The 17,511-nt window shown below is 35.1% G+C and overlaps 1 protein-coding gene across 3 annotated transcripts in view; it reads left to right on the top strand.

The window, feature by feature from the left end:
- FGFR (fibroblast growth factor receptor) overlaps positions 1-13,704 on the top strand; it is a 53,062-nt gene extending 39,358 nt beyond the window's left edge. Inside the window, 13 exon segments of one of the 3 annotated variants that reach the window (NM_214537.1) lie at positions 443-544; positions 2,542-2,683; positions 3,338-3,561; positions 3,846-3,973; positions 4,506-4,621; positions 5,092-5,202; positions 5,830-6,017; positions 6,491-6,613; positions 7,157-7,365; positions 7,863-7,968; positions 8,435-8,494; positions 9,036-9,300; positions 9,387-9,482. In NM_214537.1, the coding sequence (NP_999702.1) occupies positions 443-544; positions 2,542-2,683; positions 3,338-3,561; positions 3,846-3,973; positions 4,506-4,621; positions 5,092-5,202; positions 5,830-6,017; positions 6,491-6,613; positions 7,157-7,365; positions 7,863-7,968; positions 8,435-8,494; positions 9,036-9,128 (1,602 nt within the window). In that variant the 3' untranslated portion in view covers positions 9,129-9,300; positions 9,387-9,482. 3 annotated transcript variants of the gene reach the window in all.
- The last annotated feature ends 3,807 nt before the right edge of the window (positions 13,705-17,511 follow it).

Genomic DNA, 17,511 nt, shown 5'->3' with positions numbered 1-17,511 from the left:
TATTAGTATAAAAATGATATATTTTGTTAGGTTTAATTACTGTGATTTTGAGTGATGCTGAATTGAATGTATGCTAGGTTGATGGATGCTGAATTGAATGTATGCTAGGTTGATGGATGCTGAGTGTAGATTTTTATGCAATGATGGAGCAAACAGAGTGTTTGGAAATCAGAATTTTGATCTTGTGTCTTGTACAGATTTAATGTTATTTCATGTTGTAGTTAATGAATGATTTTAACCACTAACATAATTTAATTTCCCATTCTCTCCCATTATTCCATGTGCATGCCTGCCCACCTCTCCATTTCCCCCTCCCATTATACCACCATCATCCATTGCGGTTTATGATCGCTCTCACATGCAACCATCTTGTTGCTGGTTGCTATGGTGATCATGCTCCGCCCTCGCATGTAAATGTTTGGAAATGATGTTAAACGAGCAGCAACGATGGGTCGAGGAGCCAATGCTGACTTGCGACGAGTTCCTGGATGTCTTTTACCAAAACCAGTCCAAGAGGATGCTGGAATGTCTTCATCTGATTCAGGTATTTTATCATCATCCTCATCATCATCATTATCAACTCATCTCTTTCTTACAGCAGTCTCCAGCCTCTTTAGCTTCATGCTGGATCATGTACAGTGTTTCTTTTCTCTTCGAAAAATAGATGTAATCTTGGTGTTCTGATCAAATTATTTCCTTCCTAAAAGTCTTTTATTTGGTGTGCTGGTCGATCTTGCCTTTCTCTTTTATCACTGAAAATAGATGTTATTCAATGTTCAATTTCTTTTTCTCTCGGCTTTCATGATCTTTCTCTTATTTGGTGTTAATTAAAGTTGTCTAATAGTTCAGTTTCTTTTTTAACTTCTTTCTTTTATTAGTTCCATGTCTGATTCTTTGTGTAAAAATTAATCATGGGGAACTTTGATTTCTGGTAATTTCATGAATACTACACTAATAATATTGTTATTTAGTAACTATCGCAATGAAGAGAGGAAATATTTGAAAATTAATGAGGGGAGAATTTCATATATATGAAATATTGTGTTTGACGGACATGGTCATTTAAAAAAACCCATTTCATTTCAGTTAGATGATTGGATTGGGGGAGGGTGAGGGTAGTTTGGTAACATACCAAGGGTTGTATTTCTTGTATAAATTTCTTTTCATATGCTCAATATTGCCTATCTTCATTTGTTTATGCTATTATTTATGTTTAGTTTGCTCTTTTGGGTAATTTCAAACTTTGTTTTCCAACTTAATCTCTCTGCCATCTTATTCTTTTCCTGCCTATTTTTCTGTTTGATATCTCATTCCCTCTCTCTACTCTGCTTCTTGTCTCATTCATGTTATCTTTGCATAATCTTTATTTCTATATTGTGCAAGTGTATTATTCCTTTTCTATCACTTTCTCTATCTCTATCTTATATTTTAGTCTTGTATTCTTTGTGGATCATTCATTCTAAACATGTGATGTGGATATTGAAATCTACTCTCTTTCTTACCTCTCCAGGACTCAAGTGAATCGACTCTAAGCTTTATATTTCCTCTCTAGGAAAAGCAAGTGTTTGGTTATTTCTATGCATGTCCCTGATCTGCATGACAAAATGATTTTCTTGATGACTTCAAATTAACTCTTTAATTGCATGCTGCATGTGTCTTGCCTTTCTAAAACACAATACTAAAACATTAGGTGGAAAAGATTATTTCATTTGTGCATGAACTAACTTTCAACATTTAATCAACAAAACTTTAATTGAGGAATTCTATTTAAAGATATTATATACTCGGGGACAACATCTCAATCTTTGTTTTGTCAAACTATCTTCTGTGCCATTATGTACATATTTCTAAGCTGTTCTCTTTATATTTTCATTGTGCACTTGGCTTTATATTCACTTTATTTCTCAGCCAAAAGTTCCTTTATTTCTTCTGGTTCTTCTTTTTTTTTGTGCTCTTTTATCCACCTTATTCTATCTGCTTTCACCTTCTTTCACAAAATCATTCTCTTTTTCTGTACAAAATCTTGAAAATATAATACTTGTAAGTTCTTTGCAGTTGCAATGTTTGATATTCAATATATGAATGAAAATGTTAAGATAGATATATGGAAATATAATATATATTATATGGTTTACCCAATCCCATAAGTAGTTCACTGTCTTATTAGAGATATGGCACATATGATAGACGTTAGTTTACATGAATTTTGAATTGTTGATGCTAAATAAGTACCGGTAAGGTTTGTTCACTCCATTCTTTGAATGTTATAACATCTACTGAAAAAGTGTACCTGAATATAAGGACAATAATATCTGAAAAATTCAAATGTAATAATTTACAAGTTATACCTAAAAACATCTCAGTTCTTTATCACTCTAGCATTCTTTGATATTGTAGTTATATAACGTGAGGTATTGATCACAGAAATATCTAGAATTGCGACCAAACAGATGAGACATTGCAGTGATTGTAGGATATATGTGTTGAAACATTATCAAGAACTGATTGACTGATTTAGTTGATCTTGTCTTTCTTTTTTAGCTTGAAACTCAAGGAGGAATGGAGGAAGCTAACCAACTGAAGCTCTACAATGTCCAGTATGAAGATGAAGGCCCATATCTATGTGTCGCAGGAAACTTCTATGGCATGAGCTGGGAAGGAGCATATCTAGACGTAGTAGAACGTACGTTACAAAGAATTGTGCAAGAGGCTTTCAGGCCACACATAGATTTTCTATGGGCCTACCTATATTGAGTTTATAGATCAGGTTCTAGGTATCGGGTAAATGCCATACAGGATCCCTTAATAAAATGATGAGAAATTTGGCCCAGTCTTGGTAAAGTAACGAGCATTGTACCGCAAAAAGATGTGGCATAAAAATCGGGCCTCATTTTTAAGCTGTTACTTGTCATATTTAGAATATGAAGGCATTTGAAGAGCCATGCTTTTCAGGGAACATTTTTTCTTGGATGTTCGTCCACTCTTGCATAATAACAATGATAACACTCACAAATTATTTTTCACCTCTCCCCAGAACTTAACCTTCTCTTTAAGTTCATTTATTCCATTTCATTGAAGTACATCTGTATATGATAGTTTAAGTAATTTTACTATTTGGTCTGTTTGGTTGTCTGTTGGGGGGGGGGGGGGGGGAGTTAAATATATGAAAATTCTCAAAACTAAGGTGGTTTTGCTATATCAAATATTCAAGCAACTGTTACAATTTTGGGTCACATATTGTTGTAGGTTTATATGGCCTTGGAACCCTATTAGTATAGGACCCTGCTAAGAATCTCTGATCTTATATTCACATTCCTGTATTGTTTTTGTTTGACAGCTACTACCCAAGCTCCAGTGAGAACCAATCCTCCTGCAGTCTACATCCCAAACAACATGCAGCCAACGAGCAAGACTCAGCTTATTATCTTCAGTGTTGTAGGGTTTGTTGTGGTGCTCATTCTGGTCACGTGTATAGCTATCTTGTGTAAGCAGACCCAGGTTAGACATCGTAGACCTTCGGACAAACCAGACATCAGTGGGCCTAAACATCTCTATAGACAGGTAAGCGTAGTAACACACTCTGTGACTCCGTTCATGGCTCATTTACGATGTATTTTATTCATTTTTTACCCTAGGCCAATGATTAAAAGTAAAAACAAATATTAACGTTATGTGACACATTTACAGTATGCAATAGATGCAGAATACCTTTTAAAAATTGCTTACAGCTTTATGAGACGTGAAATATGTTCAAAATGTGTTCCCAACATACCGGAAATTGTATTTAGAAATTCGTGCGGGCCTAACATGATCCCAAATTGACCCACTTCTTGTATCTTGTGCAGACGTCGGTTGACTCCACCCAGTCTATTGCTCCCCTGTTTGGGGGGCGGAATCGACTAACATCATCACTAACGGTGATCTCCGAATACGACATCCCTCTTGATCCTGAGTGGGAGTTCCCTCGAGACAGGTTTGTACTTTAATCTTTACCCAACCAAGTCTTTATCAGTCATGTCATGTTGTAGTGGCAGTGCTCTCAACCTTCATAGTGGAATAATGTTTCCCTTCCCCTCTTGTGTAGTGTTGGGTCCTTGGTCTTCCTTGGGAATTTTGACTGTTGCATAATGCATGTATCTCAAACTAGTGGAGTGATTTTTTATTCTGAAGAGGTTAAGTCTACATGTAGTGAAATATTATATTATTCTAATGCCAAAGAGATACCATGTAATTGTTTTCAAACAAATAGATTCAAACCTCAAAATGTTTCTTTGTTGCCATGCAGTTCTATTGTCATAAAAAAATACAAGTCAAAACAAATGTAGAAACTACAACTGAATACAAATAGTATGATTAGCTGAATAAGGATGGTAAAATTATCCTGAACCTTTTGTTATATTCAGAAGTCAATGAAAGATTCTGTTAAAGATGAACTTATTAAATATGCTTATGCATTATGGTAACATTCATATATATGTTGTGTATGTTTTTTGTTGATATGATAGACTTACCGTTGGGAAAACCATTGGAGAAGGTGCGTTTGGTAAGGTAGTGATTGGAGAGGCAGTTGGTATCGTCTGCCAGGAGAAGACTAGCACCGTGGCTGTCAAGATGCTCAAAGGTGAGACTAATAAGAAAAGCTCAAACTGCTAAATGAGGTACAGACTATATGTGTAACATGTAAACGATGATGAAGTCATGAGGACCTTCCTCTCAATTGCTTCAGAAATTTGCATATGTGACTTACGTTAAATAAATAATCATCAGTTTGTATAAAAAGAGCTTATTTCATTAATTGTAATATATGTAAATTATGGAACTTTTGCTGCTCTGAAGAGTTGTACATGTATCTTGATTCTCTCGTTGTGAAATAAAATATAAATAATTTGCAGGATTATTGTGGGGGCTTACCTATATCGTACGTTTCTACTTTAATACTCTATCAATTGTTTATAGTTATACAGCAGTTATTCTGATGACAAACGGTTTCTATTTAATCAAATGATTTTACTGGGAATAAAAAGTTATTTCACTCCAATGTAGTATAATGAGAGAGAGTGTAACGACAAGATATTTTGAATTGTTTTTCAGCCAATGCGATGGACCGCGAGTTCTCTGATCTGATCTCGGAGCTGGCTATGATGAAGATGATTGGCAAGAATCCTAACATCATCAATCTGCTTGGATGCTGTACACAAGAAGGTAAGATCACAGTGTGATCACAGTGCGTAGAAAGCAACTATACAGTGTGTCCCAGAAAAAACAAAACCGAGAATTATCAATGTTTTACTATAATTGTTATTAAGTTATGATGAAAACAGATAATTCTCGGTTTCGTTTTTCTGGGACGCACTGTATATGCTTATTTAGTTTTAGGGAACCTTCTGGGAACCTATCTGGAGGACTAAATAATGAAGAATACACATCTTACCCAAGGGCACTAGCAATCTAGCTTTGTTTAAAACCCAGGTTGTTTGTTTCATCTACTTATCCATACTGCCTGTGATTGACAACAAACTCCTTCATCTCTATGCTTTGTGATATTAGACATCAGAAGCCCCTACTATTTCTGATAAAACTCCAAAGTCATTGTCATTGATTAACTGATTGATTTTAAATTTACTGAGGTTTCTGACAGAGAGAGAGAGAGAGAGAGATGGAGAAAAAGAAGATATAGAGAGAGTGATAGGAGAGATAGAGAGTCGACATTCAAGGGATGAAAGGTTATATTTTCAGCCTGTCATTTATTTCTTAAAAAGAAGACTATCACACCAACTTGGGCTTCCATTTCCCTCATGAAATACATCAACTTTTCTTCTCATGTCACAGGTCCCCCATATGTCATTGTTGAGTTTGCTCACCATGGCAACCTACGAGACTTCCTGCGCTCAAGACGTCCACCTGAAGAATATGAGAAGTCTATCCTACTGACGACCTCTCAGACGCTGACCAATAAAGACTTGATGTCTATGGCTTACCAGGTGGCTAGAGGCATGGATTTCCTCGCTTCCAAAAAGGTGAGAATATCTTTCATGCTTTATCAATAGAAATCATATGTAGGCTTCATTTTAAGATATGAAATAAGGTATTTTGTTAGAGAGCATCTGATTGGCTGAGAAGCTGTCATTCGACTCTCAACATCTTGGTATATGTGCATGAGCGTGAGATATAACAACTTTTTGCACGGCAAAACACGTAGAAAGGTGAATGAGATTTTTTCATCATGGAAATTTAGTACTCCATCAAAGTAATAGGAGATATTCAAATGTAAATTTAGCAAACGATTAGAAATGTACATGTATTAAAAGAAATAATTAATTTTGCTTTTGTTTTACCTTTAATTATTTCTATATCTAAGTTAAAAACACTTGACTAGTGAATAGAGATTGTTATTGAATAGAGTGTTAATGATTGGGCAAAGGTTTTTCCTTTCTCATAGAAAATCTAGGAACAGTATAATTCTTATGTTGTTGTTATTATTTGTTGATAGTGCATTCATCGAGATTTAGCTGCAAGGAATGTTCTAGTGACCGAAGACTTTGAGATGAAGATCTGTGATTTTGGACTTGCCCGTGATATCCACTACATTGACTTCTACAGAAAGACTACAGATGTAAGATTTATTACCTTCTTTTCCTTTCCTTCTCTTCCTTTCCTTCTCTTCCTTTCCTTCTCTTCCTTACCCGCTCTTCCTTTTCTTCTCTTCCTTTCCTTCTCTTCCTTTCCTTCTCTTCCTTTCATTCTCTTCCTTTCCTTCTCTTCCTTACCTTCTCTTCCTTTCCTTTTCCCTATCCACCTCGCATCTTTTAACAATGTTTCTTAAAGATAATAATGAGTAATTGCTATATGATTTAGTTGTGTAAGATACTGTCGAAAAGTCAAGTTGAATTATTGACTATGTAGCCAATAGGAGCAACTGAATGTAATAAGGGGTTTAGAATCATCCAAATTAACTTAAATAGACTAATTCGTGCTGAAAATTATGATTGATGGAAAACACTAGACACAGATTTACATCTGTGCAAAAACACGGTTTCAAAATTTGTTAATTCTCTTGTTGTTTTATTTTGTTTTGTTTTTGCTGGTAATTTGGATCACAAATATATATGTTGTATATGAATACTAATTACCTACATGTATGTGTTGTACTTTGTAGGGTCGGTTACCAGTGAAATGGATGGCTCCTGAAGCTCTGTTTGATCGAATGTTCACCACTCAGAGTGATGTATGGTCATTTGGTATCCTCCTGTGGGAGATCATGACGTTAGGAGGTACCCCGTACCCTAGCGTTCCCGTTGAACAGATGTTTGACTACCTACGCTCAGGCAAGAGATTGGAGAAACCTCAAAACACCTCACTAGAAATGTAAGCTGGTCTACTTTTATGTCATTTACAGTAATTGCATGATTCATAATTCAACTTGAATATGTTACCTTCTAGATATAAACATATTCCCCCAATATTGACTCAAAATACACTTTGAAAAGATGGAAAAGGATGTACAAAAACTAAGGAAAGTGAAATGTCATCTTGAATAAAACCATTTGTCCTATATATATATAACTTGCTTATTGCTCTGCTTCGCATTATCATGTAAAGCTGTTTAGAATTGTAAGTATTGTAGTCTTTATCCACTGGGAAATAAATGCACCAAGAAAAATATTTGATGATATCCATGGCCTTTACTGGTCACTTCACTGTTACAGTTCTTGTATTAGTTGGTAATTTTTTTAAACCTGGTTATCACCACTTGGGGTGTTATATCTTCATTAGAATAAAGAAACATTAACAACTTGTCTTTTGTTTGATCATTATATCTTACGATTCTCTTAACATGACTTGTGCATTGCATTGTTTTGCAGCTATCATATCTTATGTGAGTGTTGGAGAACATCACCGGGACAGAGACCAACGTTCTGTGAGCTGGTAGAAGATCTGGATCGTATCATCTCGGTCTCATCAAATCAGGTATCCACCCAATCCATCATATCAAACAATAACAAACAAACAACAACAAAAGAATCTAAAACACACAATCATTAGAGAGAAGTGAGAATGGTGTGGTTTCATGTTAGTGCAAGCATAAAATCTTTGTTACCGGTAGAAGAACAAATGTGATGAAAATGTTTTCACAAATGATGTCCCAGTTTTATCTTTATTTTGATGCTGAAAACAATTTTATGCATTAGTCTAGTTTTATGCATAGTAATCAGTTTATTGAAATATCTGGTCTTAGAAAGTTATGATGTAAATAAAACTCTCCATGGGTCAATTATAAATGAAAAGAAAGGGTTCAGTTTGTTTTGCCTGGTCCAGAGATGACTTTTGTCAAAGATTAATATGTTGTTAAAACAGTGAGTATGAGACTAATGATGATGATGATGACCATGGCTTTCTTTCTCTGTCTTTCTTCCCTTCTTCTCTCCCATCACAGGATTATCTTGATCTGGAAGCAGTGGGTGATGCACCAGTCAAAACCTTTCAAGAGAGCGAGGTAGACTCAGGCTACGCCAGCCAACATAGTAGACACAGTAGTGAATCAACTGTATAGAGGGCCACCCAACCACTACCCCTCCTTCCCTTCCCTACCCCCCTCATCACCATCACCACCATCGCATCCTTCACCAACCCCACCCCACCATGCCATCCTCTACCCCCTTCCTACCTACCCTATCCCCATTGCACTACGCACTTCCCTTCCCTACCTCACTATGACTTGAACTGTGTCTTGTAAAGACGGAGATCAGAAACCAGTGGATCTAGACCATCCGACCAACTGACTAAATAATCACAAAAAGATAGCCTAGATGTACAAAAAAAAAAGAACAAAAAAAAAAAGAGGAAATGATATGCATTTCTATTTTTTGGAGACATTTATCACTGGTATGTGTTGATATTGTGTTGGACCAAACAAAATGTGAGAGAAAGAATGAATTTGATGGAAGGTGTCTTCTTCAATGAATGTTATATTCTAATGTGGACCCAGCTGGATTAAGACTCTAACTAAAGTGAACTCTATCTTGTGTTCCCTCTAGCGAATGGCTTTTATGGGATTCAGGGCGCCGCTCTCACCGCAGGTTTATTACAAAGTACCACAAACTCGAGACTGTTGTCCGTATGCAAACTGATGGCAGAAGTCGAATTACAATGCAGGACAAAGCATCTGGTATGCAATTCATTTTGTGTTTTCATTTGCCGCTTCAGACTAATTCAGTTTGTTTCGTTCCTTTGTGGAAATGTTTTTCTTTGGTGCTACTGAATGACCGGTGAATGTGAAATAATGGAACTCTGATTGAGCAATGCATGGAGTCCAATACTAGAAGGATTGAGAACTACCAGTGGATAGTATAACGGCACACCACGGACATACTTATCATCCTGGAGGGTGCCCGCCCGCCAACGTATACTGCAATAGACTCTCACATATACGTGTATATAGAAGATGGAGAATCAAGGAGAATCTAACATGGAAAAGCATCGTAACCGAAGGGATACAGAATTGCATTATGCGCAATGCATGATTGACGGAAACCTTTATTGCCTTCGATTTCTTTGTGCTTTATTGGACATTTATGTGTTGAGAATGTGCCGCGTGAGAATATGCCAAGACACCGAGTGAGAAACAGTAAACTGTCTTGGCTACTTTCATCAATGGCATACATGGAATAGACTCTATGACACCAAGCACAGGACATGAACTTAGCACTGATACTCAGTGACTAAAGTAAGCTGCATATGTATGCTGCTGCTTGGAACAAATTATTTTGTTGATGTTGAATTGTGACCTCATAACTAATGTAAAATTTGAAGGAAAGAAACAAAAAAGTGGAACATATATATAGAATATATAAGCTATATTGTGTATTTGGTGAATATATATATATGTTCTTATGGTGTAAGAAAAGGAGGGCCTGTACTATTAAACTTGCCATGTGTTCACTGCCAGATCTTTTAAAAAGAATATTATTTGGTCTCTTTTTCCCTTCTGATATAGCAAGCTTAGTTAGACTAGTGTATTCCTGTAAAAAGAATAAAAGTACTGTTTGGTATGTGTGTTAGTAACCACATAAAGTAGAAATATATTTACTTTGACTGTGGTTTAAAGAGTACAATCTAATTCACTACTTTCTCTTTCCTCTTAATGTATTACTCAGAAACAGTTTTAATGTTTGGCATTCAATGAACATATTCTTTTGTTTTGGAAAATGAAATGAAATGCTAGATGCACAATATTTGCTTCACAAAACAAGCATATACTTATTATTCTGGAGTTCATCTAGTTGATGAGGAACCTTTCAAAGTAAAATTTTGATTGTAATCGTGATTAATTCCTACTATTGCCATTCATTATGAATTTCGACCAAATGAATTTATTTCCCAAGTGGGATTTATGAGCTTTATTGATATCTATCCTCCATGCAATGAAAACAAAGGTTCTGTCTTTTTAAGTTAAGTATTACTTCGTCTATTGAGGCTAGAAAAACTATGCCTTTCAAATAGAACTTTATTTCATCTTTCATATTCTATCTTTCACTTTTTTATCAATAGAATGCTTTTGATTTTCAATTCTTGAAATCGATTCAATGAAGACCTAGGTTTCCTCTATTAAAGTTTACTCGCTCTATGCAAAGTTCAAATCAGCAAATTTGTTTTGATGAGGATTTACAATTGTGATTTATTTTTTATACAAAATGTAATTAGGAACTGTATTGCCAACTGATTCACAAATCATTTTTTTTTTAATTTTTAAACATTGTTGGTCTTTCACTTGCTAAGTTGATTTCAAGAGAGCTGGAATATATACTAAATACCTTTTGAAATATCAATTAATTTGTTGTCACCCTCAAAAGCAATGATTTTGAATTTACTACTCAGTATTATGAAGAAAGGGAAATGAAAGCAGAAAATGAAACTTATTTATCTGAGAGAAAATAATTTCATTTTGAAGAAGTTGGATTTAGAAGGTCATGTGGTCTTTATATCATATCATTTGTATATTAATGAACTGAAACAATATATGATTTTGTTTTAAAATCTGTTTTGTATTTTACCTTGAGTCCTATGTATCTAGCTTGAATCCAGCAGCATTACATGATGAAATGACTGGATCAAACATAGTTTGATAATAAACAATGTCCACAGATGGGTTGCTGGCTGCAAGCAAAAGTTGCTGAAAATTAATTTTATTATCATTTTTTAGCAACAGATTTACTGTTTTATAAAAAATAGAAAAACATTAAAAAGATTTTTACCATTTTTTTAAAATGAAATTTTATACTGGATTTTAAGATTTAATAATAATATTTGTTGTTAATGCTCAGACTTTGTGAAAACCACAGAAACAACAAATATCCTTGAAACCTCTCCTTCAGCCTGTTCCTACTTGTGGTTGTTTCTATTATTGTTTCATTTCCACTTCAATGCATTTCATGTTGAAGCATGAAAGTAGTTAAATATGTCCTCTAAACTTTACCACAGGCAATCAGGCATATTTAATACCATGATGTACCAATCAATAAACTCTCTAACTGTTTACCTACAGGTGAAAGTTTCTTTAATAGGTTGATTTCATACATTCTATCTACACAATTTTTTTTTTTTTTTAGGTGATCGGTACATTTTAAGATAAGAATCCAGCATATTGAGACATTGAAGCATTTAAAGAGTAGGAATGAACCCTAAAGTTGTTTTACTCGATGTGTAGACTTGCAGGGTTACATGCCCTATCAAGGGGCTAGCCAGCATGACGTATTCACTTTTACTTTGTCATAAAGAAAAAGATTTTAGTCACTGTAGTGTGACTCTCAAGTATCTATGTTTGTTTCCACCTTGTCAAAACCACATTATTCCACTTTTTAGTCATTTTTATATCCAACTTGTGATGTGTATATGCTTCAGAGTCAGCCTGTTATATTTTCATAAGTCAAAAAGTATTTTTAGAAACATTGCATGAGATAATGCATTTCTGACTTATTGGCCATTCTTTTAACAGATCTGCGTATAATTCTTTGATGGAACATTTCTATCAATAGTGTTGCATTCATACTCTAAATTTAGTTCAAAGATAGTATCAATGACTTTCTAATTGCAAAAATAAGAGGAAAAACAAAATAACATTTGTAATTGATGTTCATGAATTTTGTGTATTCTGTTTCATAGAAAGATTATAATTCCTCAAAGATATGAAGTTAAAATTCTTTTCAACTATTTTCAAACTGTAGTTTTATCTTCGCAATTTCGAGTTAAAAATTATACAGAGATGGAAATCTAAGTATGTATATTTGTAAGTTGCCTTCTTTAATTTAAAAGAAAACCAAAAGATCATGTTGTTTGGATGTGGTTCATGTTAATTCATTATGAGATTGCATTTTTAGAATGCTAGGAAGTACATACTTTACTCTAATTCAAAATAAACCAGGATCACTATTTATGATTCCCTCTCCTAGAACTGCTAGTAATCTACATTTTAATATCATTGTATATTTCATAACTCCAGCTTATGGATAAAAACAAGCTTTATTCCTGCTCACATTGATAATAGAATTCAAGTATGCCAACTGTTAAGTGTAAGATGAGGGTATAGCACAATTGTCATTCAAAGTAACAGACTGTGTGTGAATGTGTATATTGTATGGTCAACTCAAAAGCAACAAATAAATGTTTTGTTTTCTGCTTAGTTACAGCTTATCCTACCAGCAAACATCATTATCCACCATAAACTAGGTAGCCCTTAGGCATTGGCAAACAACATTAATGTTTCTCACTATTTCTTCCTAAATTCCCTTTAAAGAACAACAGATTACCAGTTTTCATCTCCATAAGAAAGTACTTCATAAATGAGCATTTATCACCATGAAGCGTTTTGTATTCAAGATGTTTAGTGTTGTTTTTGCAGGTGTTGAATGATTAATGGCACCTTATTTTTGTGAATATGATCATATATGTATTTGAAAGAATGTTTCTTCATAGATTATTATTTAATTATGTTACTGTATGTGCAAGGTGCTGATGTCAGTGGTTTTCAAAAGCAGAATGGAGACATGTACCGGTACTCTGTACATTTGACTAAAATTCATTCTCAGCGTTTTTCTTCTTTTTTCTCAATGATAATAATAATACCGATAGTCACATTTGTATAGGGCTTAATACAATGTTTCCAAGCGCTTAAATTGTAATAACTATTTTCCTGGTAACTTGATTCAATTGCTAATTCGCACACGCTCCGCTCTCGGGGGAGCATTCAGGCCAGGTGCCATTTTACAATGCTAACATGCCAATCCAACCACATAAAATTGGCATCCTACCAGGTACCCTGGATGGAGAGTGGCAAATCTAGATTGATGTCTTAGCACGTGATAGGACTCAAACCATGAACCTTATGATCCACAGTCTGGTGACATATCTTCTAGATCACGACACCTCTATGCCATAGAAATATCTCTTTTTTTTTTTAAAGATCTACCATTGAGCCAAATTTTAAACTTGTGTATTCATTCTTATAATATGTAACCAAGGTTTAAAAAAACATTAGGCCTACTCCTGTATTTTTTTAAGCACCTTGGGCTTTTTTAATAATTTTTTTTCTTATCTTGCATACGCTGATTTTGGGATGTTTGCATCTGATTATAAGCCTACATGAGACTGTTTTCATGTGCTAAATGTTCCTCTTGTATATTATTAATAAATAAATGTTTTGGAACATGAGCTCGCCAAATAGTAGTGTGAATTATTAATATAGTTGTGGGAAAGTGATAATTTTGAATATGACAAGCTCACCTTTATTAATTGGTGAAGGATTTGAGACAGAGAGATGAAATGATTGAAAGAGAGAGAGAGGGAAAGAACAGAATAATAGGGGAGATGGATGTAAATATTTTTAGAGTCCAGCCTTCCACATTAAATTCATGTGACTAAGACAATGCAAACATTAAACCCATTTGAACAGGCGGTAAATACTAAATGATTATCTTTGCAATCACTATCACGTGATGAGCTGTGGACCAACCACAACTTTATATCAGTAAAGTGCTTTCTAATTTTGAATTTTAAACATCAAGATTTCCCATTTACAAGCCCAAAAAATCAAAAGGTTAAATCGAATCCACTTATTGATTGCAATCCATTTAGTAAAAGTCTGATCTTCAGACCCTTGAACCAAATGGTGGTATGCCTTGAGCTGCGCAAAGATTCAATCAGTTTAATTTTGGCCGTTACAAGAAGTGGGTTATTGATGTAGACAAATGCTCATGTACCCTGTTTAGTTCATTTTCTGTATGTATTACCAAAGAAAAAAAATGTCAGTCAGTCACTCAATAGTGTCTGACAGTGAAGTTGCATAATAAGCCAGTTCAGGGTTGCAGTCTGAGCATGAGCAGATAAAGGTTGTTGCAAATTTTGAAATACATGGAGACAAAATACTGGATACGTGCTCATGAAAGTTATGTAATCATTCATGCATAAGCAGTGCACTCCATGATGCACAGGTGGAAGTATTCTTTGAAAAGGGGAAACAAAGGCTATTTATGTAGCACCTCCATCTGTGATTATTTCAAAATGTACAAAGTGGGACCTCTTCAAGTTTTGAAGATATGTGGATAATCGGGGTCATTGCAGTAATGTGCTAACCGTGAACTAGTCTATTGGAATATTAGGACACTGCAAACATTTAGATTTCACAGATAGGACATATGTGACATATTCATAATTCCCGCAAAGTTCTACAGAATTTGATGTTGGCTGCAAATGGGACATAGTACCTTTAAAACGAGGGGGAGGGGGGTTTCAAGCACAATGATTATTGCTTGGTGAGTTGTTTTACTATTTTCTTATGGGTAAACTTATTCTAAAATTTACCAACCATTTGCTTTTCTTCCTTATTTCAATACAAGTTGACATATTTAAACAACAAAATCAAGAACCACAATGCAGACCATAATTCAAATTTTGACTTTTAAAGCTGAAAGGAAACCATATTCCTCAGGTTTTTGGTTTTATTACAAACTTCCATACATAATAACATCACTTTGAACCATACATTCGGTGACATCAGTATCTTCCCTTGGTGTATCATTTGTACAGATATGTACATAACATAAAAAGAAAGTAATGTTCAAAATCTATCATGCAAACATTCAAATCAAGACTTCAAGCAAGAATAAACTACATATAAAACCATTTATATTTACTGTTTGAATTTCAATCCATCACAGATGCCATATTTCTAGAAGACAAGGTGACATTGTGATTTTAGGACAGGGATACTTTCCCGAGGGAAGGAGATAGTGAAAACAATGTGCATGCCATGAATGAGTAATGATTGGAACATCATTGGGTAATTGAATCTTGAAAACATACATGTATCAATGCTTTTCATAATACAGATTATTATCAGTATTATTGAATATACATGGCTGAAAAAGGACAACCTCATCTCTCACAAATAAACAACATCTCCTAAATGCTCTTTACAAAGGGGAAAAGATAAAGGGAAGAAATAGGCCATTTTCGTAATGTAACCAAATTGATACTTAAAAATAAACTCGAGTTCTGGTAAATATAGAAAATAAATTCTCAACAGGATCCAATGAAACTTCCACTGAATGTTCAAGATTACAAATAAATGACAAGAGCCAAACATTTTTTGGTAGGAAATGCATAGTGGCTGAGCATAGAAATATAAGGAAATTCAGGTAAGTAGGCCCAACACTATGTGCTAAACACAGGTCACCATGTGCAAATGGCAGTTGTGGTTTATATCAAAGATGATGGCCAGTAAGTTTTTGTGCGTTTGTTTTTTATAACACTGATTCAAACAGCCAATCTACTGCAAGATAAGCAATCCAGAATAAATCATGACAATTTTCCCTCAAAATACAATTCTCATACCAGAGCTCAAGATTAGCGTCAAGTGCCTCGATACAAATTATTTCATTCACCTAACAAATAATTATACATCATTTGTCAGAATGCAAATTGCATATATTACATGTTGTTAGGTAGGGCAAGCCATGTTTGGCCAACCTAGCAGCAACTAACGTATGCCATTTGAGTTATGACTATTGAGACTCATTAATTTGTATTTCTTAAGTCTCGCGAGGCGTCTTCTATCTGAAGAAGGCATGGTCAGGCAACATGCTTAATAAGGATGATGTGGCGTCCCCTCCCTCGCCATTTCCTTAACTTGGCATTCTACCGACTTAAGCCCGAGATCAGGGATCGCTACATCTGCCTTGGGTGGAATCCTCCTGGGTATCGAAGCACTCGAGGTGGATGATGGGAGAGGGGGTGGCAGCCCTGTTTCTGCCGAGGGAGAAGAGAGAACAAGGGGACCGGCGTACGGACACCCTGTCCTAGAGAGGCGAGAACGGGGTCAGACTCCCCGACTCCTAGGGAGAGGATGGGAGGAATCTCACCGATGACTCGTACGTGGAGGACTATTTCCCTGGGTGGGACGAGACTGAGTTCATGCATATAGAGGGGAGACTTGACCTGAGCGTAGAGTCGGACCAAGAGGAAGCGGCAACTAGCCCTAGACTAGGCTCTTTCGAAGAGCTGCTCGAAGAGTTAACCTCTAGGGAGAATAAAGATCAATTGTGGGAGGTACTGATCGCAACCCTTGGACTGGCAATGCGCGAAGGACACATGGTAGAACACATTGTAGAAACCATGAATATGAATGTCAAGCCCTCTTTGAAGGTCAGCTAATGCAAGACTACCCCAAAGCACCTTGGTGCCCTTCCACGTGAATGAAATCATTTGTATTAAAAAAGGCATATGCATAAATTTGTTTTCATTACAGAATTCAAAAAGTCTCCCAAATTGTCAGCCACATCAAGGGGCACATGATACAAATAAAACTGATAACTGCAATTTTATTTTCTTTGTTTTTAACTTGAGTGTTCATCTGGAGGCATTACAGATGCCACTATAATCCGAATTTGAAATAAATTATGGTTCTACATTAATATAAGCTAGACAAGTTTGATTGATATTCGGTCTACAGCCTGGAAACATTTAATTTGAGAAAAAATTAAACATGTGGGTCAATATTTAATCCATGATCTGTCAACTATAATCCTAGGAAAGGTAACCAGTACCTCTAAATCCAACTGTGATAATAAAGATATTCTGTAATTTAACAATGAAATGCCTAACAAGCAGCATGGTAAACTTCATTTCAAAATCTCATAAACGGGATTCATCATAAACCTCTTCAACTTTAGATTTGAAAACAATGGAACTATCAAAAAATAAATAAACACTCAACTTAAAATCAAGTCCTTCAGAAAGGAAACTTGTAGGACAATATAAAGGTTCCTTTAAAAAACTACGATAACACAACCTCCAGAACATGAGATGTCAATAATACCCAGATACAATCATTGTACCAAAACTTACAGATAGCAAGGAATAAATAAATATGATAACTACCTTTTCCATTCTGTAAAACAGATCAATTAACAGCAAAAAACAACTCTAATAGGCCTACCATCAATATGATAATAGAAACGA

This window comes from Strongylocentrotus purpuratus, unplaced genomic scaffold, assembly GCF_000002235.5.
Source record: "Strongylocentrotus purpuratus isolate Spur 01 unplaced genomic scaffold, Spur_5.0 spur5_scaffold_15, whole genome shotgun sequence".
Taxonomy (NCBI): Eukaryota; Metazoa; Echinodermata; class Echinoidea; order Camarodonta; family Strongylocentrotidae; genus Strongylocentrotus; species Strongylocentrotus purpuratus.
The sequence above is the reverse complement of the archived record's forward strand: the minus strand, read 5'-3'. Positions and strand labels throughout refer to the sequence as shown.